The 27,562-nt window shown below is 40.8% G+C and overlaps 2 protein-coding genes across 7 annotated transcripts in view; one reads left to right on the top strand and one right to left on the bottom strand.

Moving 5' to 3' along the window:
* MYO5B (myosin VB) overlaps nt 1-24,316 on the top strand; it is a 372,896-nt gene extending 348,580 nt beyond the window's left edge. For 5 of the 6 annotated variants that reach the window (XM_073343525.1, XM_073343528.1, XM_073343526.1 and 2 more), the window contains 8 exons: nt 191-334; nt 3,041-3,192; nt 4,802-4,891; nt 9,604-9,754; nt 11,002-11,287; nt 12,405-12,579; nt 15,168-15,248; nt 18,678-24,316. In XM_073343525.1, the coding sequence (XP_073199626.1) occupies nt 191-334; nt 3,041-3,192; nt 4,802-4,891; nt 9,604-9,754; nt 11,002-11,287; nt 12,405-12,579; nt 15,168-15,248; nt 18,678-18,830 (1,232 nt within the window). In that variant the 3' untranslated portion in view covers nt 18,831-24,316. Of the gene's footprint in view, nt 1-190; nt 335-3,040; nt 3,193-4,801; nt 4,892-9,514; nt 9,755-11,001; nt 11,288-12,404; nt 12,580-15,167; nt 15,249-18,677 lie in introns of those variants that run through there. The other variant, XM_073343527.1, reaches the window with a different exon arrangement.
* The window catches only part of LOC140911920 (uncharacterized), a 24,436-nt gene continuing 12,924 nt past the window's right edge, over nt 16,051-27,562 (bottom strand). The window contains exon 3 of the mRNA XM_073346081.1: nt 16,051-18,855. The gene's annotated coding sequence lies outside the window, so the exon portion shown is untranslated. The remainder of the gene's footprint in view (nt 18,856-27,562) is intronic.

Here is a 27,562-nt window from a genome sequence, read left to right as displayed (position 1 = left end):
GCTGCTAATATTATAACAGACTCATATCACACATTCACACAGGGGTGATCCAAAGCCCATTAAAGTCAAAGGAAAGACACAAAGGACTTCAACAGACTTTGGATCAGACCTGTAATGCATAGTTATCATTGAAGTACTGCGCTCGATGATTCATTCAGCTGTCTTCAAAGTTGTCTCTTTCTCGTCACAGCGACCCAAGCTACAGCACACACAGAGAGGAGGCGTCACGAGCTTACCAGGCAGGTCACTGTCCAACGGAAGGAAAAAGATTTCCAGGGAATGTTGGAATATTACAAGGAAGATGAGCCACTTCTCATCCGAAACCTCATTACAGGTTAGGACCTTATTTGCCTCTCCTTCCATTTCCCTCTTCCGTTTCCCTCTTCCGTTTCCTTCTAAACCATTAAAATATGAAATACTAACCCAATTTATTTTTGTATCACTCCAGGATTTATATATGTGTGTGTGTATTTAACCATTCAAATGAGTTTGCTTTATTTCAAGGTTTAACATAGTTCGATATTTGTAAAACCTCTCTAAATTGAGCATATTAAAGGCATGTGGGTACTCAGCTACCTAACTAAGACCTTGATTCAGCAAACTATTTAAAAATGTGCTTAAGTGCTTTGCAGAATAAGAGTTGATTTAAACTCATGTTTAAAGTTAAGCATGTGTTTAAGTGCTTTATTGAATAGGGCATAAATTCTCAGCTAGCTTTAATTTTTTTCCCTTAGATTAAATTGTCTGAAGTCCATAACTGCAAAGAAAAGAATGGAACATGTGTTTTACTGATAACTTTTTTTAGACTTAAAAATTTGTTTTCAGGTTAATAGCAATGGGGTCCTATACCTGATTCTCCAGTCATTCCTGGAAAGCAAGTGCTGGAATGTTTCATTCATTTAGTATTTTGTTAGGGTAAATAAGCACAGTTATTTCTGACGTGCACAGATATAGGACAGGTTAAGCAGCGAATAAACCAACCTTGAGTCCTTGCTTGGGTTTATATTCTATATTAACTGTTCATAAAACTGTTTGCATGGTTCCTTGTAAGCAGATGGAGGGAGGGGTATAGCTAAGGATAAGGATGGAGGTTCCTCCCACTTTTTGAATTTACAAATTTGAAGTTTCTCAATATAATTTGTAAAGGGCACCTGTGACTTTCATTTTATGAATCCAGAAATTGGAGGATAATAAAGACTCAAGGAAAAGTGATTGTTCCAGAAGAGAGGACTTTTTTCCCCTCCAAATCAGTGAAGTAAATTTGGTGTCCTGGAGTTGGTAGCCCCCGTTTGAACCTCTTCAGTGCTGTGCCCCATATCTTCACACATCTAGCACACTTTTGGTATCATGTAAATAGTAGCATATTAGAAATGGGTTTGACAGCACATAAATCCTGCTCCTCACTTGTGAAGAGTTCCATTATATTTGAGAATGGGCTGCACGGGCAGTGCCAGGGGAAATCTCTCAAACGGTTTCAAGAATTTTATAAGAACAATGGGTTTTGGAGGGTGTTCTTGTTTTTGTTTTTAAATCAGGTTGATTTCAGTGTTGGGGATAATCCCTTCAAACTGCCCAGCAAACCCCCAAGGGACTAGTAATTAGCCACACTTCTGATAGTCTTCCAACAAATAGTAACCAGCATCTGTGACACATGACTTGAGATTCCCCTGGCCCAGAAATTTTGAACTAATTTTGAAGCCCAGCACAATATGTGTTTGCTTATAACTGTGAGTGTCCAGAGTACCCTGCACGAGGTGCTCAGAACGTTGCAACATTGAGCCCTGAAAGAGAGAATGAAAAACAAAAGTAATGAGTGCTTTGATCAGATCAAGAACCTCCTTTATCCAACTGTCTCATATAAGCAGCCATCCCTGTGTTTTCTCTTCCCACTTAGGAGTGTGCTTTAAATTCAGTGCTGTTTACTTAGCGTTCTAAAATGCTATGGACAGAATTCATGCCTTCATAGGAAACTCATTGACTCCAATGGAGTTACGTCAGTGATAAATTCACATCCAATTTGTCTCATTCTTTTGATGTTGTTAGATATAATTCTTACTCAAGGATGACAATGCATTGAAAATGCTAAAATGAAGCTGTAATTCCTAAAGGGGGCAATAATTGTTACACCATGATGGGTTGACACATGGAAAAGGGATATTACAATACAGACCTTCAGCTTCTTGTAGGCCTGGGGAACAGAAACATTTTGTCATGTTATCCATTCTGAGGTCTCTGCAATGTGCACCTTCTTGAGAGCTACTTAGACTGAAGGCTTTGGTTGGAGCCACTGCTGGCACGTGCACCACCATCCAATACTCAGGTTTTTGTCACACTTGCCTCACTATGCATCAGTGTTTTATGATTTCTGTTATCGCGCCTGAGCGTAATGAAACTCTACAAAAAGCAAACAAAGAATGGTACCAGATCACAGCAGTTACTTTTAGAGTTCCTCCTCTTCGGGCAATCCCTGCTTTCACATGAAATATTTAGTAAATTCCACCACGTGCTATGTTGATTCAGCATGTTGATGAAGAGTAGATTTTGTACATGGTATTTCTGCAGTTGTTTCTGTACACGATAGCGCGGCAGCTTGTATGAAGCATTTCCAAGAAGTTCAGGAATTTCTCAGAGATGAGCTTAAGTTGAAACGTTCAGAACTGATCTTTCCCAGATGTGTGGGATGGTGGTTTGCACACATCTTTACTGTTTCTGATTCTCCTGCTCAGCTAACAAAAGTTAGATTTCAGAGTAACAGCTGTGTTAGTCTGTATTCGCAAAAAGAAAAGGAGTACTTGTGGCACCTTAGAGACTAACCAATTTATTTGAGCATAAGCTTTCGTGAGCTACAGCTCGCTTCATCGGAAGTGTAGAAGATCTTTCCACAGTATGCATCCGATGCATCCAATGAAGTGAGTTGTAGCTCACGAAAGCTTATGCTCAAATAAATTGGTTAGTCTCTAAGGTGCCACAAGTACTCCTTTTCTTTTTGCAAAAGTTAGGTTGTAAAAGACTCCCTTTTTTTTTTTTGTTCCACTTCTAGATCTCAAACCACAGACAGTTTCTGCCACAGTTCCATGTCTTCCTGCTTACATCCTCTACATGTGCATCAGGCATGCAGATTACATCAATGATGACCAGAAAGTGCACTCCTTACTCACCTCCACCATTAACGGCATTAAGAAAGTATTAAAGGTATGATGTCTTTGTAATAAAATGAGCTCTAAGGCTGCATGTGATGTAACACTCTAGTTCTGAGGTTGAAGTAGGTACCTAAAGATGTCTCTCTTTTTCAGATTCAGATGGGAATCATGCAAATATTCAACAAACTCATGCCCTGAGTATAATATTGACATGATGATATTATCATTGATTTTTGCTGTTTGTTTTACTCTGGGATTTTCTTTAAAAATCAACTAAATATAGATAAAAAAAAATTGTCCCAGTACATGTGGGTTTTAAAAATCATCAAAGAGTTAGATGCAGATTACTTTTCTACAGATAGGAGAGACGCTCAGTGAGTGAACCATCCATAGAACACAACTAATTCTGCTACTAAGCTTCTTTTTAGCTTCCTGACCCGCTAACTCATTGTTTTACTTCCCTTCTGGCTTTTGCTTCTTAAATCGCCTGAACTGAGAACAGGAGAGGCTGGCTCTTTTATGTACCTGTGTTATAACCTAATGTGCTGGTCACATATAGCTTTAATGTCCACCACACTCCAGACCAAAATAGACTCTGATTTATAACCGTTTATCCCAATCTCTTTCAGCTAGGCGCTGCTTCATTTCAAGCAAAGACAAAGAATGAAATTTCTGCAGTGGGATGAATCATTAAAGGTCCAGCACAAGCAGGGCCATCTCATCCTAATTAACATTCAGTTCTTAGCCAAAGAATCTTCCAGGGTGTAGCCGCAGTACAGTAAAGAACTACCAAAATAGAATTATTAATTATACTCAGTACTTCCGTTGTGCTCTTCATTTCCAAATTGCTGTACTAACATTAATTGCTATTTCGCCTGCCTCGTAAGGGAGGTGATTTTAGATCCATTTTATACATGGGAAAACGGAGGCACAGGAAGGTTGTGACTTGCCTGATGCCAATGCGTGAGTGATTGTCAAAGTAGGATTGGAATTCAAAATTACTGGTGACTGTGCACGTGTTCAATCCACTAGGCCACACAGTGGTGCCTCTCAGCTTCCTTTGTAAGTTAAGGAAGCTCTTTGTTAAACAGAAGGCTCACACTCAGAGTGAGGCCTTAGGGCACGTCCGATATAATTCCGTAGTGGTACTGGTTAAACTTATGCACAGTGCCACATCTCTTGATGTCTCCAATAGTTAGTAGACCATCAAATCCAGTGTCCTGTTTCTGTCAGTGGCCTATATCTCATGCTTCAGAGAATGGCAAAGCAAACTAATATGATGCATCTAAGCAAATGAAAAGTGTCATACGTGTTGGTGAAGAATCCTTCCTAATCCAGGTGATTTGTTTATGCCTTGAAGCATGCAATTTGATTAGCTAATATGACTATATGGGCCATGTTCTGCTTTGTGCTGCACTGTTGCAAATTCAGAGCAACTTCAGAGATTCAAAGGGGATTACTCCGGAGTTACACTGTTGTAATTAAGAGCAGAATTTAGTAGCAGCCATGGTAACAGAAGGGAACAGAATTCTCATGCAGGAATGAAAATAGCATGTCGTTCATTGCATGTGGTGTTCTGCTTTTCGGACAACCACTTTGTTGAAATAGACCAGCTTCATATGCCAAAGAGGAATCTCACGTGTTAATTTTGCTCTTCACAGAAACACAATGATGACTTTCAGATGACATCATTTTGGTTGGCTAACACCTGTCGCCTCTTACATTGTCTAAAGCAGTACAGCGGGGATACGGTGAGACATTTATGTAAAGAACAGAGCTTCAGAAAAACATTCACCCAGTTTTGAAATCTCTTGTTCATTCCACTTAAGTGCTCATCTCCAGGCACCCCATACCTGGGGTCAAACTAGGATGTTGAACTATCAGTAATCATGCTGAAATGGTAAAAAGCTTTGAGAGACTCTTACAAGGGCCCGAGTCTCTGCTCACTGACTCTGGTGTCACTCAGGAGTGTCCCCTGTGAAGTTCATAGAGGAATACTGGTGTAAAACGTGGCAGGAATATCAGACCCTTAGTTTTAAAACTTAGTATAAAACTTTCCCCTCTAGTTCTAGCAATGTTCAAAGGTCAAACTCACAATTAGGATGCCGCTCCTGTTCTTTGATTGAAAAAGTTTTCTCTTGGGTCCAATACTGAAAGCCCTCCCTTTGATTTCAATGCAGTCAGTTTGCAGGATCGGGCCCTTCATTACGATTATTTTTAAACAGAAAAAATGGGTTTAAATCTTTTTTCTAAAAGTTATCGCTTTTTCTTAAGTTGTGCTCAATTAGTTCTGAACTTCTGAGGTGCATGAGATCAAAAACTACGAATCAGAACATAGTTCCTTCAGAGAGGAGGTAATCTCTTATACCAGTCTTCTTGATACAGTTTCACAGTTTTCACACCTATTCAGTTTAGTGTCGATCAGTTTTGATAATATGTGGCCAAATCAGATTATCGCAGTTCTAGTAATATAAAAAATCTTTATATGGTACCTGTCCACTGGGCTGTTTATACTACTGTGTGTACAGCCATATATACTATGGTACCAAAATTTGGAATATAGAGATGCTTGTGTAGTTTCCTTCTAATTCACTCTCGATTTGTGTTAAACCTAGCCAGCCATCACGCTTCAAAGGATACAGGCAAGAATATTGGTATAGGCCCAACGTTTCCTTGGAATCAAATTATCTGTCAGGATTCTGTAGATTCTAATGTGGGGGGACACTGTATAGCCAATCATTTGTATACAGTATGAAAGGAATTGTATGAGTAAGGCTTGGTCAGTAACAGTGGTTTGTTCTTCTGTATGCCCTCTGCTGTCTCTGTAGCAGTACTGCATTTAACAAGAATCCCTGCTCCCAAAACTGTAACACTAGCTTGGCAAGTTTCAGAGTAGCAGCCGTGTTAGTCTGTATTCGCAAAAAGAAAAGGAGGACTTGTGGCACCTTGGAGACTAACCAATTTATTTGAGCATGAGCTTTCGTGAGCTACAGCTCACTTCATCGGATGCATACCGTGGAAACTGCAGCAGACTTTATATACACACAGAGAATATGAACCAATACCTCCTCCCACCCCACTGTCCTGCTGGTAATAGCTTATCTAAAGTGATCATCAGGTTGGGCCATTTCCAGCACAAATCCAGGTTTTCTCACCCTCCACCCCCCCACACAAATTCACTCTCCTGCTGGTGATAGCCCATCCAAAGTGACAACTCTTTACACAATGTGCATGATAATCAAGGTGGGCCATTTCCAGCACAAATCCAGGTTTTCTCACACACACCCCACCCCCATACACACACAAACTCACTCTCCTGCTGGTAATAGCACAAATGGACACAAATCAGATGTCAAGAATTATAACATTCATAAACCAGTCGGAGAACACTTCAATCTCTCTGGTCACGCAATCACAGACATGAAGGTCGCTATCTTAAAACAAAAAAACTTCAAATCCAGACTCCAGCGAGAAACTGCTGAATTGGAATTCATTTGCAAATTGGATACTATTAATTTAGGCTTAAATAGAGACTGGGAGTGGCTAAGTCATTATGCAAGGTAGCCTATTTCCCCTTTTTTTTCCCTACCCCTCCCCCCCCCCCCCCCGATGTTCTGGTTTAACTTGGATTTAAACTTGGAGAGTGGTCAGTTTGGATGAGCTATTACCAGCAGGAGAGTGAGTTTGTGTGTGTATGGGGGTGGGGGGTGTGTGAGAGAACCTGGATTTGTGCTGGAAATGGCCCACCTTGATTATCATGCACATTGTAAGGAGAGTGGTCACTTTGGATGAGCTATTACCAGCAGGATAGTGAGTTTGTGTGTGTGGTTTTTGGGAGGGTGGTGAGGGGGTGAGAGAACCTGGATTTGTGCAGGAAATGGCCCAACTTGATTATCATGCACATTGTGTAAAGAGTTGTCACTTTGGATGGGCTATCACCAGCAGGAGAGTGAATTTGGGGGGGGGGGGGTGGAGGGTGAGAAAACCTGGATTTGTGCTGGAAATGGCCCAACCTGATGATCACTTTAGATAAGCTATTACCAGCAGGACAGTGGGGTGGGAGGAGGTATTGGTTCATATTCTCTGTGTGTATATAAAGTCTGCTGCAGTTTCCACGGTATGCATCCGATGAAGTGAGCTGTAGCTCACGAAAGCTCATGCTCAAATAAATTGGTTAGTCTCTAAGGTGCCACAAGTACTCCTTTTCTTTTAGCTTGGCAAGAGTACTGTAACAAACGAGCATTAAAAGGAGAGAAACCATGCTAATTTCAAACTTCAGCCATGCTGCCATTATATCTGCTAGGATGATCTCCTAGGCCTATGCAGATGCTGCAGTAGTACAAGGCTCCATGCTACAGAATCCAATTGTAGGATCAAAGCCTTAGCTGGAAATTCAGGGAAACAATGCAATTGGTAAGGGGAATTCTCATGCTGTTTATTAAAAACAGAGCTGAAAAATTTGTGAGACCCCTGCAAAAAATCAGGTTTTTTAGCGTATAACTCATAAGTTAACCAAGAGGTCAAAATATTTTATTATCATGCAAATATTTCCATTCTTACAAAGAAGTTTTAACCTTAAGATTAAAATATGTGGCTCCTGGTGGCTCTGAATGAGTATACGCTCATGATATAGCAAATGGGTAGCCTAGTGTTTAATAGGGAACTGAAACAGTCAATTCAGTGGGAAACATGCTTTATCTTTTGTTAGGATATAGATATTCAGGCCTGTCTGCAAAGGCCTGTACTTTAAGAATTTAGGTGTATTCTTATCACTTGGCTAGTTCCAGAGGTATAAAAGAAAGAATCAAAACCACTGTCTGCCAGGGTAAGGGCCTTCTCTTACTGTGACAGTTTGTGGCCCTGTGCTTAGGCTCAGGCCTTTGGCTAAGCAGCAGAGGCAGCCATAAGCTGGGAAGCGAACGGTCACATCCTCACATTCCAAACTAGTCACATTGAAATAAGGTGCTATTGGGCTGTTAGGCACTATCAGGACAGGATTGTATTCCTATCACCTCCAGAGAAAGGGAAGTGCCTAGAAAATGTAAAAGGAAACTTAGTTTGATAGCATCCTGTCTGGCAAGAAGAAAAGGAGTACTTGTGGCACCTTAGAGACTAACCAATTTATTAGAGCATAAGCTTTCATGAGCTACAGCTCACTTCATCAGATGCATATCGTGGAAACTGCAGTTGGTTAGTCTCTAAGGTGCCACAAGTACTCCTTTTCTTTTTGCGAATACAGACTAACACGGCTGTTACTCTGAAACCTGTCTGGCAAGAACTCACTTATCAATAGCTGGGATGTGAAATCCTCACTTCTGTATTGTTTTGTCATTATAGTTCCCACTTTGCTGTTGTTTGTCCGTATAATCTCTGTCTGGTTCTGTGATTGTTCCTGTCTGCTGTATAATTAATTTTGCTGGGTGTAAACTAATTGAGGTGGTGGGATATAATTGGTTACATAATCATGTTACAATATGTTAGGATTGGTCAGTTAAATTTCAGGAAAATGATTGGTTAAGGTATAGCTAAGCAGAACTCAAGTTTTACTATATAATCTGTAGTCAATGAGGAAGTGACTGGGTGGGTGGGGGTGGGCATGTGGGTGTGTGTGATGGGAACAGAGAATGGGGGTAAGAAAATTGGAATCATGTTTTGCTAAAGTGGGAGATGGGAACAGGGAATGGGGGTAAGAAAATTGGAATCATGTTTTGCTAAAGGGGGAAATGGGAACAAGATGTTAGGGGGCTTATTCCTTCACCCACTTACTTCCCTGGTCCTTCTCGCATGAACAGAGAGCAACAATACCCGAAGTCCAAAGGTGCAAACAATTCGATGTTTATTGGGGTGAACTTCCAGCAAGCATGATTCCAGTTTCCTTCCTTAGTGTCCTCCTTCCCAGCTCTGACACCACAGAGCCTTAGACCTGTGTCCCTGTTCCCATTCCTTAGCCAGACAGTGGTCTTAACCCTTAACCCTTAGCCAGACAGTGGTTTTGATTCTTTCTTTTATACCTCTGGAACTAGCCAAGTGATAAGAATACACCTAAATTCTTAAAGTACAGGCCTTTGCAGACAGGCCTGAATATCTATATCCTAACACTGAAGTGCCTAAATTCTTAAAGTACAGGCCTTTGCAGACAGGCCTGAATATCTATATCCTAACATCTTTTAATTGGAATTCCTTTCTCCTTGCTGAAATTAAAATTAAGCTGATTACTTAATGATATTTCATTTTAAAAAATTCTAATAACTTATGAATAAGCTGTTGAATAATCATAGGTGATTTATGAGTCTTGATCTTTTCTTCAACTGTTAAGACCAAAATCTACAGTAGGTAGCATTCTAGAAACATTACACTTTCATTTACTTTTACAGGCCTTTATGCAGTGATGTCAGTGGACTGTTATTAGGCGGAATAACAGAACAAGGGGGTTTGGTCTCTCTTTTTTTTATTTTGGTTTTAGGGTTTTATGACACAAAATACCGCTAAGCAGAATGAACACTGTCTTAAGAACTTTGACCTCACGGAGTACCGGCAGGTTTTAAGTGACCTCTCCATTCAGATCTATCAGCAGCTCTTTAAGATAGCAGAAGGCATGTTGCAACCAATGATAGGTATGTTTGGGGTATATATATTATGTGAAGGTGTATATGAGACCTTTGCTCTGTGTTAGCAACACTTCTCCCCATCCAAACGAAAGCATGTGGTGGCATAAAACAGATAACAGTTTAAGAAATGTGCTCTGGAGAAGGCCACTATGGTTGGTGGCTTTATTTATAAAGTTCATGTATGAGACAGTGCTTGAAGTGACGGGAAAGTCAATGGGATTTTTCCCAGTGATGGAATAGTCTATCTTCCTCCTCCTTTGGGGGAGCTGGTAGTGTCAAGAAGTGGAGCTATGACATTGTTTCTAATCCCAGTCCTCCATTCCAAGCACTGACATGGATATGAAGTTTGCATGCAACTGTACAACCAAAAATCTCATGAGAGAAGGGAAGTCTGCAAAAACAAACAAACAAACAAAACCACTATTCTGCATTACAAGGGTGCATTAGAATAATGAGAGAGAAAATACCTTTATCACTTTGTCCATCTTCCTGCCAGCGAAGGAGTGCTTCCTTCAACAATATATATTCTCTAGCTATAAGGTTTCCACCACTTCTCTTGGGAGACTGTTAGTTTACACTACATTCTTTTAAAACTGTTACCATACCCCTCTTACCTATACATGCTTGTACTGTGCTATACCATCTCCACATAGGCAGCCTTTTGCTCCTTGGAGAGACTTGTCATATCCCTCCATTAATCATTACTTAGCCAATGGATACAGATTTATTTCTTTTAATCTTCTTTCTCAACCACTTAATCACTTTAAATGTAGACTTGATTAAGGCTACAGGTTGGGACTATAAGGAGAGTTTGATAGCTCTGTGCAGAGGTATTTGTAATTTTCACAGTATGTTAAGTGAGTTCTTCTCCTTAACATTAATACATAGGACTTTTTACCTTCAAATTACTTTATAGCTATTAACTAATTAATCTTCCCAACTGAAGTACACCACCAAGGTAAATACAGTAACTTAAAGTTATCCCCATTTACAGATGCCAGGAAGGTTAGTGACTCTCCCCAAGCCACAGAAAGAATCTGTAGCAAAGCTGGGATTAGAAACTAACAATTCCTGGATCCCAGTCGTTTCCTTCTACCGTTAGGACATAATATTTTCTTTGTTTTGTAGAATGTAGCACATTAGCAACTACATAAAATAAACCACAGATTACAGGTAAGCTAACAAATCACTCCTGGTGATTTATAGGGAAATGTAGAACTTGTCCCCATTCCTTTCTGAAATATTCCCCCCAGTGTCTGCAATGTTGGAAAGTGAGAGCATCCAGGGTCTGTCAGGCGTGAAGCCAATGGGCTACAGGAACCGATCATCCAGCATGGTAGATGGTGACAACTCTTACAGCTTAGACGCAGTCATTCGCCAAATGAATACGTTTCATAGCATCCTGTGTGACCAGGGCCTGGACCCGGAGATTATTCAGCAAGTCTTCAAGCAGCTCTTCTACATGATCAATGCAGTAACGCTGAACAACCTCCTGCTGAGAAAAGATGTCTGTTCGTGGAGCACTGGTATGCAGCTCAGGTAGGACATTGGCTGAGACAGTGATGGGAAGGCACCTGCTTATATACAGGCAATTTGTTAATTTTGTACAGTGGGGAAGGTAGCAGACTAAATATTCTATCAGAAATAAGGAGGAAATTCTATGGGACCAGGAAAGCTGTGTGAAATAAAACAGAGGATGCATCAGAAACCACAAAAGTCCAGGAATAAATGCAGGAAGGAAGGAGCAGAATTTAAAGTGAATTCCAATTGCTTAATAACTGCAACAGATTGTTCGCTTTGTGTTTCTGATTTAAATGCTCATTGCAGTGCCTATCTGTACTGCAGTATCACAGACATTTCTAACGTGCCCACCATAGTAATATCTGAGGCTATTAGGTTCATGCAGACAGACCTGGGAGCCTGTGCATATATCCCTGTTGACTTCAGATGGGCTCCATGCAGGCACAAGGCTCTGTCCACATGGATCTGATTACAGAATCAGGGCCCAGGTGCCTTGTATCTATCTTAATAGGTATTAATTTGCTGTGATTATGGGAGTTCCAGAAGGTATTTAGTGCAACCGTACAAAATAGCAATGAAAATTTACCTGCCATGGCACAGACCTATCCAATTGCCTTTTGTCATAAACATTAATGATGATTTAAAAACAAACTCCTCATGATATTTCGCTTGCATGCTGAAATCAGACAGAGTAGGACTGTGCCAAGGCACGGGAGTGGGGGGAGGCACCTCGGGTCAGAGTTTCAAAGGTATTTAGGCATTTAGTAGGATTTTCAAAAGCACTTAAGCAGGTTAAGTAACTAACTCACACTGAGATCAATGGAAGTTAGGTGCCTAACTTGCTTTTAGGTACTTTTCAAAATCACACCAGCCACCTAAATACCTTTGAAAATCTAGCTGCTTGTGCCCTTCTACCGCTACCCTGCAAAATACAGTCTAGCCTGTAACTTTATGAATATTCTCCTGTGTTTGTGGAGTCCAGGAGTTTGCACTGGTTTTCAAGACCACTTGATCAGTATGTATCACACATCTGTATCAAAAACTCCACTCGCTCCAGCAATGCAATGTTTCTTGAACTAGTAAATGAGCCCTCAAAAGGAAACTTTCAACTGACATCTTACTTGTGTGGGGCCAGGTATAACATAAGCCAGCTGGAGGAATGGTTGCGTGGGAAGAATTTGCAACAGAGTGGAGCAGCACAGACAGTGGAGCCCCTGATCCAGGCAGCACAACTGCTTCAGCTCAAAAAGAAAACTTCAGAAGATGCTGAGGCTATCTGTTCCTTATGTACATCCCTCACTACGCAGCAGGTAAGGGACTGGAGTACACGTTTGCTGTGAAACAGGTGTGAGTTCTTTCCTGTGCATTACAGCAGGAAGGATTGCTTTAGAACAGTGCTCCTCAAAGTGGTGGTCCGTGGACTGGTGCCGGTCCACTGCTTTAGAACATGGTACTCCTCAAGTGTCACATGCTGGGTGGGACATACCCTTTTTGAGTAATTTTCTGATCACATCCTGCCCTCCCAGCTGCTACTGCTGCCAAGAAACTAGCTGCCAAGCTTTCTTACTCTCCTGACAGATAATCTCTACATTTGCTGTGCAGGGTAGGATCAGGATCAGATGACTGAGCTGTGGGTAATGCACACACATCTCTTAGTCAGCTGCCCCCACTTCAAATTCCTCTTCCTCCTTTAGTAGTGGCTTTAGGGCCCAGCTGTGACTTCCCTGGATGGTGATGCCGCCACCTCTGCTTCCAGCTTTAGCTAGGCCCATCCCACCTGCTTGAGGAACATACACAACCCAGGCAGTTACAACGGGAGAAAACACTTGTGGTTCAGTCCTCATAACTAACAGTTCTGCTGAACAGTCAGTGGTACTTCCTTTAAATGCAATAGGTATTCTGTAAAACGGTAAGAAAACCACCCTGCTATTCTGACCAGTGGGGATGTCTCACATAATAACAAGAATCCTCTACAAATCTGTAGCAGTGGTGCCTCAAAATTGATTTACTGTTGGCCTGTGGGCAGCCTTCCAGCTTTGCCTTTGGCAGATAATGAACCAACCATTTGCAAGTGAGTGCTCCAGGCCTCCAGAATAAAAGCTCTGAGGTTTTTTTTGGACCAAACGTCACAAAGAAGTGTATTTAATGGGAAGGGAAAGAAAGAGGAGTAAAGCAGAAATCTATGCCTCTGGGGCACTCATTACAAAACGGAAGAGAGAAAAGGTGAGATCTCCCACAGCATCCCTTCAGCGTACAGGCCAGTCTCTCTCACTGCAGCATGTAGAGGTCAAGATGCATGCTACACCATGGAATATTCTTTTACAATACAGAATATTCTTTTAGGGACTGAAAGCTCTTTCAGATAATGTCATTGTTTTTCAGTCCTAGTAGCTGAAAGGTTGTGCTGTCATACAGGTGTGGCAATTGGGCCAAATAATCCATCATCTGTGCGGACTCCCTCATACAACCACTTCTATGCAAACTAGCTATAGAATAAGGATGGCAATTAGCTGAGTAACCTCTGATATCACAATGGTCTAGGACTCGTGGCATGGTATAGATGCGTGCTTGGCTGTCACATGGGTGTAATAATTAAGTCAAAATGACTGAGAACGTAAAAATCAGTCTGTAACAGACTGAATCCCAGTGATGATTTAGCCTGGTAATATTCTGAACAAAGAGTTCTCAACCATGCTTTTAACTGTTTGCATTGCTTCACACTGACTCACACGTTCAGAGTGACAATGCTAGAATCATATTATATAGAAGGTTTCACAGTGCCACTGTTTTTGCTAGGGGCATCAGGAGACCATGAAGGCCAGGGTCCTACCCTGAGAAGCTTAAAGTATAAATCAGTGGCTCTGTCTTTGTGACCCAGCATCCACAAGCAGCTTATTAGGGCCCACTCTATCCTAAAAAATTGTGCTCAGAGCAAGAATTCATGAGTAGATTTTGAGGTGACAAAAGGTTGATAACTGCTTCTTCAATGTACCAGTTGCTCATTGGGTCTGATCAGGCTTCCATTTAAATCAATGGCAAAACTCCTGTAGACTTCAGTGGAGCAGGTCCTTAATCTTCAATATTCAATTTTACACCCCTTTTATCTGACAAAGGGTGGAAGTGAGGGGTAGTGTGGGGTGCTGGGTGATATAATTCTCCCTGCACCACCATCTGTGCAGCCTTTTGAATTAACACTTGTCCTCCACAGAAGCTGAGTGGATTGGGTGGGTGGGTGGAGGGGGTTGAGGGCTGTGGATGAGGAGCTGCAGCAAGATTAGGCTAAGACCAGGAAGGGTGCAGCCAGAGTGGCAGCAGGAGCATGAAGGAGGGAGCAGGTTGTCTATCCAGAGTCTTCCTGGATCCTAATGCCCATGGGGCTTTTCTCACCCCATGTGGTGCAACCTTGCAGGTGTCCCCACCACAAACCCACCTGTAGATTGCGACCCACCAGTTGACAAGTACTGTTCTAAAAGATGGACTTGACAGATATTTGAGGACATAACATGCACCAGGAAGGGAACAAGGGAGCACAAGAAAATCGAAATATGCTTGCGCCATTACTCAGGTCATTCATGCACAGGCGGTTTAATGATGTTCAAAGACGCATGTTGTAGACACTCATCTCCTATTTTCTACGTACAAGTTTTTCTTGTTCAGTTCTGTTCAGCTTTCTTGAGATTCTGAGTATTTACACTAAGTTAAGATGGTTAGTCCACAACCTTCTCTAGTGACGTGAAGAAGTTCCTCAATTTACACACCTTAGCTGTCTCCGACATGGAGACTGATGCAAAATTCTACAAAAGTGACAACATGAAGAAAGCGGGTAGCAGCGTTTCATGCCATTGAGAAGCTCAGCTACTGCTGGCCATCTAAAACCCTGTTGTTTTGTTTCCAACAGATTGTAAAAATATTAAATCTCTATACTCCTGTTAATGAGTTTGAAGAACGTGTGACAGTAGCCTTCATACGAAACATTCAGGTAAGTTAAATGGCCATAAAATGGAGACAAACACCAACAGTGAAAGTTCTTATGTAAAATGAAGATCACCAACTGTCAAAATCCAAAGAGAAAGTGGTATCGATTTAGCATTAATGTTCCATCTTACTTCTCTCTCTGCTTTTAACACATGATTATGAAAGTTCAGTGCTTGTAATCAAAGGTTCTCTGATTGTTAAAGGGACTCAGCCTACTGAAGCCTTCACGTATACATCCTTAAATAGTAATATCTTACTGTTTTACAAAACTTCTCTTCCTGAAGAATGCCTCACAGTACATTACCAACTATTCACATTACCCACCACTGAAACTCAGCCATCTCTGGGGAAGGATGTGTCAGTCCTTCAACACTGTTTAACACAGGAACATCACATAAGTTTAAAAAGAAAAGTGAAGCATATCATATCCAACTGAAACAACAAGAGGCAGTTCATGAGTGGTAAATAGATGCTGCCTAATCAGAACTGGCCAGAATGTAATGGTCAGCACTTCTACCTTTGCGTCATGGGATTGTTCCTGACCACAAAAGGCAAGGTGGTATACAAACATGAAGTTAAATTAATTTAGATTCAAGACACAAAGTAACTTTACATTTAACAAATAGCTAGAATGGGGATTATCAGTATCTAATCGTTAGAATTACTCATCAGGTTTTTGTTTAATTTTAGTACATTACTTTAATTGGTTTCATATTAGTTGTACGTGTACATAACAGGGCATAACAACTTGTTCAAATTCTCTCACACTTTTTATTGTAAAACAAAGACAAAACAAGATTGGGTAAACAAGAAAAATATTGAATTGTAAGTGACATCTGCAATATGGACTTTTTTTTTTTTGGTCTTAATGTTCTGGGTAAAATAACACATTTACGCAAAATAGCTGCTCTTGCCCCATCATGCTGCTTTCTCTGATAAGATTTCCACTTTCTAGTCAGATATGCTATAAAAATTGTATTATCCAATTTTGAGTTCAGTTTATCTCACAATTCATTTCTGATAAATCAAATGTTCCACAGTGTACAGTAGGAAAAGAACAGAAGGAAATGATGCTTAAATCAGTGTATTATACAAGACGCACTCAACTGTGTTTTCTTTGAATTTATATATGTTACGAACTTAAAAAGATACCAGGAACCTCCATCAAATCCAGAAAGCATTTTTATTCTGCTTTAATATACAGTAATGATAAAAATGAGTAAATTCTTTACATGCACGTAGAACCCTTCATTATAAAGGATCCCAATTCATTTAATAAATTATAACTTGAGCTCTGTTCACTTCTATGTAGGTATTTACGTGGCCCTTATCAGTAGAGCTGGGCAAATAACTATTTATCAGGTCACTGGCAGTTCCAAAAAACCAACAAAATAAATGTGGGTCTGCTCGAATTTGGAAACTCCGAAAAACTTTGATGAATTGAAAAAGTTTGCTTTGGGTTGAAGGAAACATTTTGTTTCCAGATATCCTTAAAAGGAGGAAGGCTGGGGTGATGGTGCCATCTCCCTTTGAAGCATTAACCTAGTGGTTACGGCTCTCTCCTGGGATGTGGGAGAGAGATATTCAGTTCCCTCCTAATCCTGATATGGAGAAGTGATTTTAACTTGGGTGCCCCACATTGCAGAAGAATGCCCTAACCACTTGGCTGAATAGTCATTTTCTCTCTGTCTTTGTCCCAACCTCCAATGACTAATTATTTATACAAAGTGGAACCACTTCAACAGGAGAGACTGAGAAAGACCCACTCCAGACTACCCAGTAGCCCCGGGGTAAGGGAACTTTTCTGCTGTGAGATCAAAGTTTAAATCCCTTCTTCAGATCAGATAGAGGGAGCAATTGAACCTGGCTCCTATTCCATATCTTAAGTGAGTGCACTGGGCTAAAATGTACAAGGCAGGCACTACTATTGTCTCAGCCTCCAGCCATTTTGTGAATGGCATCTCAGTCCTGAAAACAAAGATTTGGCTGAAACTATTCAGCAATTTCATGTCAAATTTGCAACATTTTGGTCTACTGTTCACCAAAAAAAAAATTGCTCAGTTCTACTTATCAGTATAGTATCTGAGCGCTCAAGTGTTCATTTTCTCAATGGGACTAGTCCTGCAAATAAGGCTGGTAGGATACAGGAATGTAGGACATCACTGAAATGCAACCACTTCTGAGATGGAAGACTGCCACCCAGCATACAGCACGTTAGTGGAGAGCAGGGAAATTTTTACCAGGTGACTAGGGAAAATTCCCTGCTCTTCTGAAGAGTGCCATGGTATCTTGAATGTCAAAAAGAGAAAGCAGGAAAATAGTAGCTAATGTTTAACATTCTTCTCAGTCCTGATGGTGCACTAGATAAAAGGACAAGCATGTTGCTGGTAGTCTGTGCTGCTACACAAGGGAGTCATATTCAGTGTCCAGGTCCACTCTCTCATTCCTGGAGTTGAGTGGGCAGCACTTTCCATCACTTTGTGGGAATTTACAACTTGTGTTGCTCTGCTGCAAAATTCCTGGCTACTTATACAGCATCATGGATGCATCTCCGGGGGCAAGGTCTGTTCACTGCTTGAAGCAAGATCAATGCAAAACACAGTGGAGGAGGAATTACTGGAAAAGAAATACCGGGTGGATAACAAAATTCTGTATTGCCAGTGCAGACTTCTGATGACAGAAAAGAGAATGGGGCAAAATCTGGCCAGTGTAGGGGAAGTGGCATAACTGTCCCCAAGGAAGCACAAAAACATTCTGGAAAAGCAGAAGCAGGAGTTTTTGTAGGGACTGCATACAGGATCATACATTCAATACTCCCACCCCCATAATGCCCAACTCTGGATTGTTCCTCTTAAAAGCCTGCTAGAGAGGGTCTAGACAAACCAGAATAAGGAACATATTTCTGCCCATGCTCTTTTGACTGGCCATAGTGCTATGCCTAGCACCTGCCAGGATTTAAGCTTATGTTCATAACATTTCAATTACTTGGTGTATCTTTATTCCCTCTCCTCTAATCATAAAAAGGGCTGGTTAGTTTGTCATCTCTCTAAGTCCTGTATCCTACATCGTTCAGAAATTCCATTTGGTCAGGCTCCATTTATACACAATCAGTATTCATAGGCGACTTATGGAGAGAGACATTTTTAATAATGTGTTTGAGACTTTATATTTGATATTCATAATTTCATACTGTATGCTGATTGGGGCAGGGATCACTTCATCTTTTATATTTGTCCAGCATGCTGTGCTCAAGAAATAAGTTTTCTCCCGTTGGGATGAAACTGGAGCACATTTTCCCTGCTTCCTTAGATCCTATACACCCTATCTCTCTCCAGACCATTTATTGTGTTAAGTGTTGCAAATGCAAATAAAAAAGCAATGATCGAGATGAAAAACACACTAACCTTTTATTTTTTCCACACAAACCTCATAGGCAAATTTGCAAGAGCGAAATGACCCACCACAGCTGCTGTTAGACTACAAATATATGTTCCCAGTTTTGTTTCCGTTCAGTCCATCCTCCATAACCATGGACTCTATTCACATCCCTGCTTCTCTCAACTTGGAATTTCTCAACGAAGTCTGAAGAAAATGTCTTCAAAGCGGTCCCCCTTCACCAGAGAATTCAAGCAAAAAAAAAAAATCTTTTTAACGTGGACCAAACAAGATTATGGAAGAACCAATACACAGTAATCAGTTAGTGCTAAACTTTATACTATAATAAGAAACTGATCTTGTATGTGATTTTTTTTTTTGTAACTTGCAGCTCAAAATAAGAATACTTGAAATACAGAATTTTTTTACTGCTTGATTTCATGTTGAAATAGTGCAAAGCCCATAGCAGAGTCTCCAACAGACATGAACAGCAAACACTGGAAAGTGGGAGATGGTTAATTTGGTCTTCATAAGTGGCTATGAAGAAACTCCAGATAAAAATCAAAGTCAAAACACTGTCTTCAGAAAAACGATGGCATTGATAAGGTGGTTTGTACATATTAATGCATTTCAATGCAGAGATACAATTTCACATTTCTTCCTGTTGCTAGTCACTGTATCACAATGGTCAGTTCAGAAATATAAGTTGCAAAATGTGCAAATAAGTGTTCATCACACAGTTTAAGGTGTCGGTGAAAACAAGCATAGTTTTCAGTCTAAGGTGGATTTTATTTGTCAGGAATTCTGATTTCCTGAGTCACCACTGCTCTCCATCCAATACGCTTTTATCTCTGTGCATGCTGCAGAGATGTAGCTAGGGGTGGCCATTTAGACTTTCTCTCACCCACAGAATTGTGGTGATGGCCTCAAATCTTTCTGGTGCAATAATCTAGGAGGTGAGGGGCTGTAGTGTCTCTCCCCACGTCAGTATTGGAAACTTTCATCCTAAAATCCACTCCTGGCTTTACCCTATGCTTATAGGAGTTAAGATACTGCCACATCTAGTGAAGACAAAGATGCTCTACTGGTTTTTAATACCTTACATAATTATGGAGGGCAGTCGCCGTTTCCATGGGCTGACATAACCAGTATCAGAATCCATGTAACAAAATTATACCTACACCCAGGGCCATCCCTCATGTGAGGCCCGGGACATAGGCACCAAGTTTCTGATCTGTCAGGGGGTGCTCCCCTCACCCAGCTCTGACTCAACCCCTTCCCCCATTCCCCGCCTCTTCCCCACCCAGTTCCGCTCTTCTCCCCTCCCCTCGCAGCGCCTCCTGACACAGCAAAATATCTGGTCCACAGTAGGCACTGAGAAGCAAGGACAGGTGCTGATTGGTGGGCAGGAGGCCCTGTGGGGAGAGGGAGGTTCTGGCAGGGGGGCTGCTGCTTGCCTTCTCACACACACCCCCCGCTCACCTCCCCATTTGCCCCCTGACCCTGCTCGCCCTCCTGCCTCACCTCCTCATGTTTTTATGGAAGCGCGGGGCCTCCGATTTGCCATACCCAAGGGATGGCTCTGCCTATACCATTCTATAAATTCTGGCAATCTTCATATGTGTGGATAACTCATGTAAATCCAATCCAGTTCCTGATCCTGCTCACACTGGGTGAAATTGTAGCCCTAATTAAGTCAGTGGAAAAACTCCAATTGACTTCAACAGGGTCAGAATTTTACCCATTGAATTCAATAGCAATACTTCTATTGATCAGTGATGCAGCTTCTGGGCCTAAAGTAACAAAAGGAATACTAGCAATAATTTGTTTAATTCACAGTGTTTTAAAGCAAAAGAGAATGCGTAAGAAATTGAATGACTTAAGTCCATGTCTATACTAGCACTTATGTTGGCAAAACTTTTGTCGCTGAGGGGTGTGAAAAGACCTCCCTGAGTGACATAAATTTTGCCGACATAAGCGCTCATGTGCACAATGCTGTGTTGGCGGGCGATGCTCTCCCACTGACATAGCTACTGCCACTCACCGAGCTGGTTTTATTATATTGACGGGAGAGCTTTCTCCTGTTGGCATAACACAGCTAAATAAGTGCTCTTACAGCTACACAGCTGTATTGAATCAGCTGTGCCGCTGTAAGCTTGTAAGTGTAGACATGGCCCAACTCAAAAATCCTATAACTAGTATTTTGATAACCCAAAGCACTTATTAACAGAACACAGAAGTCAACATTAATCTTAAATTCCTATCAGAATAATGAATTGAAAACTGTCAAATACAAGAAGTTATCAGATAAAATCATTTGAATTGTAATCCAATAGGATTTTTTGAAATCTTATTAATATAAAAAGTTCCCTATTCCTCACTATTCAGGAATTAAAATGGGTCTGCTATTCCCAAAGCATTTCTTGATCATTCTCAGTACTTGCCAGAATCTATCTAATTCTCAGTAGTCACAGGAAATGCTATCCTTATTAGGAGAAAATGGCATCTAAAGGTAGACAATGCCATATAACAGCAATGATTGTATTACTTTGTGGTGGGGCCTGTTTGCAAATTATGACCTTTTCAGCTCTAAGGTCACAACACTTTTGCAGTTCTAACTTTCCAGGCTGCAAAATGCAATGGGGATATTTGTCACTTGCAAAGGCCCAATCTTTTGCGAATCATGAACACGTAGGCCTGTGCACCTCCCTAATGGTCCTGCCTAAGAAAATCTTGATTCCTTTGCATTTACTGCTATGGTTCTTAAGTGTCTCAGCAGTTCCATGATGACAAAGTGCTTTTGAGAAAAACCTATCTGCATTTTTCAGACTATTTTTAGTTGCTATAAATCATCTCCAAATAGCAAATTTATTATTAGGTATCCAATTATCCCAGAACGTGAGAATCTCTTAGACATACATTACACCCCAAACACAACATACCGTGGTCACCTTTTAGACAAGGAGTGTGTCTTGATTTAGACATTATGTATATAATCTATGTATATACACCTTATAATAGTCCTGTATATGTATATCGCTATAAAAAGCAAACGTTAAATAAGTGCTATTAAGAGTTATATTGAACTACGTCTACAGTAAAAGTACATGCGCTCAAACAAAAGACTATGGTTTAGCATAGCTGTTACCGGTGAAGGATATAATTAAGCCAATTCACAACGAAGGAGGAAACTTTTCCTAGAACCAATGCCCATAATATAGAATAGCAGAACATTTGTTGCCTGCACAGTACCAGCACTACCTCCAAACTACACTCCTTGATCATTTGCATCTATTGCATGTATTCAGTAATGCCTTCACTTTCCTCCCACTTACAGTAGGAATCACACTACGTGTTGGCTGCAGCTCAGAATACCCACTTTCTTGCTCTTCTCAGTGTCAAATACCTGTCTAAAGTAGTATTTTTTATTATAGCTACCTCTTCCTCTACAATATTTCAAAGCATTTGTTAAATTTTTCACTGCATTTTATAATTCAATTAAACCCTATGTTTTTCCTGGAGTGAACCCATCTTCACACTAAACAAAAATAATCTAAAGCAAAACTTAGTCCAGTGAGATGGTTACACAGATGCTATCCTCACAACTCATCTTATGCCAGCAGTTTCCTCTCAGGCTCTTCAGGTCTCTACCTCTCTCTAATGTTGTAAATTATTCACTGTACGACTCCAACAGGATTCACCAAACTTAATGCTTATTAAGCAGACTAAATTAAAGAGAGCTGCAGAATCCTTTTCCACAATGGTCTTGTTACTAATCACAGGTGTAAAATGTGGTTAATGTTCTTCAAAGGGATAATGGTATTTCACTGGGAGCAGTAAGGAACTTAATTTATATGTATTATAAAAAGAATCTCTTACAAACCATTAGTATTGAAATAGATAGGAACTGGGTATTTAATGTTTGATGTGTAATAATTTAACTTATCCACTAAGCTGCATTTGGAAAAGGATTCTGCAGAAAATATCTTTAATGTACATGATCTTTTCTGTTAGCAATTTTTAAAATATCTGGTTTAATTCAGTTGTATTATCACGCTCAAATAGGCCTTTTTCCCTCAAAAACCTGCCATGTCTTTACGTTAAAAAAAAAAATACAAAAATGTTCAATGTAAAAGCACGGCTTTTTGAAAACTTTGCTTTTCAGATTTGTTTTTAATAGTGATGACTAAGATGAGCATTTTCCCGCTGTGTGCCTTTAGCTGTTACTAAGATAACTGTGACTTCTCAACGTTTCTCTGAAAAAAGTGTTAAACTGTGGGAAAATTTTAATGTGGTATCATAAAGTCTGTAGATTTAGAAGTTCGCTTATAAAGCATTACGTTACACTGAGAAGGTTTTGCAAAAAAGATTTTAATCTCATCACATTTTTTTCCATGCATTGTATTTCTAAGGGTATGATTGGGACTAGCCCCCTAATCTCCAAGGAAATGTATACTGTATGTAATATAAAAATAATCAACACTGACTATAACCATACACTTGACTTCATGCATGCATTCTGTCTTGTGTAGTCTATGTTCAAGACACTTCCACAACATCCAGGACATAACTTCCAAAAGTTTTATTTTAGTATGAAACTGGCTTCAGTTTCTTTTCAGTTGTATTTTTGTAGCCACTCCTGTTGATCTTTCACAGCTACTCTAAATTTACACTAAGCTTGGGGAAAGGAACATCTGCCATCAAAGCTCAAAACTGAATTGTGCAACCCTAGCCTGTGCAAAAAAATCCTCACTCAATTACATCATTGAATCCGCTGGAACTTATCATAAGTGAGCAATGATAGCAAGATTGTATACCTTGATCCTGAAAATATACACACAAATAACTTTGTGAGGCATCCCATTGTAGTCAATAGACTGATTTTCCACACTATTAGCTGTAAGACCAATAATAGTGAAGAATCAAACCCAATCTGACTGATCAATGAGTAAAATTATTCAGATGTGTAAGTGTTCACAAGATTTCACCCTCAATTTGTACAGACCAAGTGTGAATTGCAAAGGGGTTAAGTGACATTAATGATAAAACACTTGTAATACTAGGTCATATTTCTTTCCTACTCAGCCTATTATCTGACTATGTAAACTTATTCTTGTCAGACTAATATTGTTGCGGACAGTGTTGCAGAATTAACATTTCCTAACTGCACTTAAATGTGCCAACATAATTAAAGTATATTGCATGAACCACCACACACTTCCAACCTTATTGAATTACATATAGTACAACCATAACTGAAAATTATTTTCTTTCTGAAATGATAGCAGAGTCAATGTTAAAGTGAAACAATTTGGAAAATATTTTTCCCTTCAAGAGTATAGAATTTATTTTTTAAAAACTGCAAATGTCAGAAAATAGATCCTGAAACAAAACTGAAATCTAAACACTCCAACTCTATCCAAAAATGTGCTACTATACCAGTCCAAGCCCTATTTTTTTGTGTGAAGTTTCATTACCTTAACAAGCAGAAGGTGCAGCTGTTCTGAAGGAGTTTGAATGATATTCAGGGGGGTGAACCCTGAATGTAGATGAAATACTACTGCTGATAAAATATTTTTCCATTTTGAACAAATCTGTAAACTACACCTTTGTTTATAGGAAAATGCTTGTAATAGTTACTGTAATATTCAGCTGTGGATAAAAATTTGTGAAATAAATACTTTTGAATAAATTAAATTGTGACTTTTTGGACAAAACTGAAAATGTAATATTATTTTGCATTTCAACAATAGCTTCCATCTTAAACTCAAAGCACTTTACAAACATTAAAATGATCAATCCTGAAAGCTTTTACTTATGATTATGGGCATCTAAGGGTCTGATCCAAAGCCCAATGAAATTCATGGAAGTGACTTCAATAGGTTTGAGTACTGTACACTACTAACAAACATGTGAAGAACTGCCTGGTACTGAGCCTCAGTACGTCCCTGTAAAATATCATCCTCTAACAGAGGGAGAAAATGAAGCGCAGAGAGATTAAGTGACTTGCCCAAGACACTCAAGTCAGTGCTGGGAATAGAATCCAGGCTCATGACTCTCAGTCCTGCACTTTTAACCACAAAACTCAACCTTCCTTTTCTCTTCCTATCAGAAATTTGGCTGGAAAGCCATTTGTGTACTTAGTCATTTGTGTACTTCGTGGTAGTAGGCCTAATTAGATAGCACAGGTGTAGGTCAGGGCAGAATTTGGCCTAGTATAATTAAGAAGGAAGAAATTACTCACCTTGTGCAGTCCGTCCTGCCTGCCCGCACGCCACTCCCCACCTGCCATGAGGCTAGCCAGCATGCACGGGCATTTCTCCTTCAGTTCCTTCTCTACTGTAGAGTCAACAAGTGCAACTCCGAAGTAGAGGGCAGGAGGGAGGGTTGTGGAGCACCCACAGGGACTCACATCTCAAAGAACATCATTACTCCACAAGGTGAGTTGCAATGTTCCTATTGGAGTGCCAATGTAGGTGACTCCTGAGCAGTACCCACCACTGGAGGCCGGGACTTCGGAGTCAAGTCTGATACAACTGATAGTACAGAGGCCCTGAATTGGGCGTCTGAAGCCAAATCACTCAGAATGGCATAGTGTTCTGCGAAGGTATCTGTAGATGCCCATGTAGCTGCTCCACATATCTCTGATATGGGGATACCCTAAGGGAAGGTGTTTGACTAGGAGACCAACCTTGTGGAATGCGAGAGTACTGAAGGTGGGGATGTTACACCCCCCCCCCCCGCCCAAAATTGGTAGCAGAGTTTAATACAGTTAAGACCCACTCGAAGAGCCTTTGAGCTGAGATCACTGCATCTTTTGACCTTTACACAACTGAAAGGAAGAGCCTCGGAGATTTTCGGAAGGCTTTTGTCCTAAGTAGAAGGCCAAAGCTCTCCACACACCGAGTGTATGGAAGATGATCTCTCTGTTATCCGTATGAGGATTTGGATAGAATGTTGGGCGTTGAATGAGTTGATTCATGTGAAATGCAGAAGTTATTTTGAGAGTGAACTTCGGGTGCAGTCTGAGTGTGACCTTGTCCAGGAAGAACACCGTAAAATGGAATGTGCCTCAAAGCTGCTATCTCCCTTATCCTTCTGGCAGAAGTGATGGCGATGAGGAACGCTGTCTTCCTGGAAAGGTGAGTTAACAAGCAAGTGGCCATGGGTTCAAACGGTGGTCTATTCAGGCCCTTTAAAACTATGTTGAAGTCCCATTGCAGAATGAGGGTCTGGGGTTGTGGGAAGAGGTTTGCTATACCTTTTAGAAACCTCTTCATAGCTGGGTGAGAGAAGATTGAATAGCCTTCTACCTTCTGGCTACAATTGCTGTCAAGTGAACCTTCAGCGAGCTAATAGATCGACCCAATTTCTTTAGGGATAACCGATAGTCCAGGATCACCAGTAAGGTGGCTGAATTAGGGGTGATATCCTTGGGTTGGCAGCATATCTGGAATCTCTACCGTTTTCTACAGGTAGGTGTGACAAGTAACACACTTCCTACGGTGCAATAGTACTTCCTATACCACCTCCGAGCAGGATGCCTCTGTGTGCTGGAACCATGAAGGAGCCCCGCTTTGAGGTGCAGGACCCATGGACTGTGGTGAAGGGTGTGACCCTTGTTTTGTGACAGGAGGTAGGGACTGATTGGTAGGGTCACTGGTGAACAGAAGGCCAGCTGAAACAGGTAACGGTACCATGTCTGACTGGGCCAGGTAGGGGCAATCAGAATGGTATTTGCTTTTTCCCTTTTTCTCTTCAACAAGACCTCGCTACAGGGATTCACAGACCTCTTGTTACCAGTCGTTAGTGACTGGCTCGTTTCCTTAGAATCACCTGCCTCGACATAGAAGTTTGCAGTGATATCTCACTCCAGGACTCTGGAGGTTGAAGGGCCAACTCTATAAGCAGGAATTTTGGCCTTAACTCTCTCTCCTTCCTGGACCTGGATTTTAGCTGCTGGCATCAACCACACCTTTGTCGATTGTGCTTCTCCCTAAGGCAGCAAATACACTGCTAGCATTCGCCCATTACTGGGATGGAATCTTTGCAGCTAAGACACTTTTTGAAGCCTGGGGAGCCAAGATACCCTTATGACTTGTCCATTGTGGGGGCGGTAGGCGAGACCTTATTATTGTTTTTCTTTTTTTAGGCATACTCAACTAAAAACAAATGAGTACTAAAAGAAAGGGGCTTCACATGAGCAAAAAAAAATTGCAAAAGTATCAGGAGTTAATGTTCTGTGCTTGAGAAGGAACTGAGGGAGAAATGCCCACGCATGCTGGCTAGACTTGTGGCAGGCGAGGAGCCGAGTGTGCTGCTAGGATGGACTAATATTGAAATTATCCGATTGACAGTGCACGGGCGTGTGCACACCTATAGTAGAGCACCAATAGGGACACTACTTGAAGAAAAATACATTCCCAGGTGGAATTACTCTGTACATGCATAAGAGCAAATTTAAAAATACAGGTACTGGACAGATTAGATGAAGTGAAAGGGGGAAGGACTAGATCAGAGGTTCCCAAACTATGGTCTGTGGTGCTTTGCAGGTGTTCTAAAGAGCGTGCCTGATCAAATAGTGCTGTCACTTCTCCTTGTGTTGTTCTGACAGAAACTGAAATGATGAGCAAAGGAAATTTTTTCCCCCGCAAGGGACAAACCACATGTTGCTCGAAAGACAGCTGAAAAACACATCAGTACTTTCCTGATATGACTTTTATATAATCAATTGATGCGGCTGCCATGGAGATCATGCATCGGAGAGTGTCTGAGACAATGTGTATGTTAAAATATGATCCATTATTAGAACTTCGGGAACACGAGCCCATGACAACTGAAAATGATGTCCAGTCTGAGCTAGAACACATGGAAATACATACCTACATATTTTGCACCCGTATCGTCACTTGGGAAGCCACTGACCGTTTTCAAGAGCCATTC

This window comes from Lepidochelys kempii, chromosome 5, assembly GCF_965140265.1.
Source record: "Lepidochelys kempii isolate rLepKem1 chromosome 5, rLepKem1.hap2, whole genome shotgun sequence".
Taxonomy (NCBI): domain Eukaryota; kingdom Metazoa; phylum Chordata; order Testudines; family Cheloniidae; genus Lepidochelys; species Lepidochelys kempii.
Note: the sequence above shows the minus strand (reverse complement) of the source record. Positions and strands in the feature narration are given on the sequence as shown.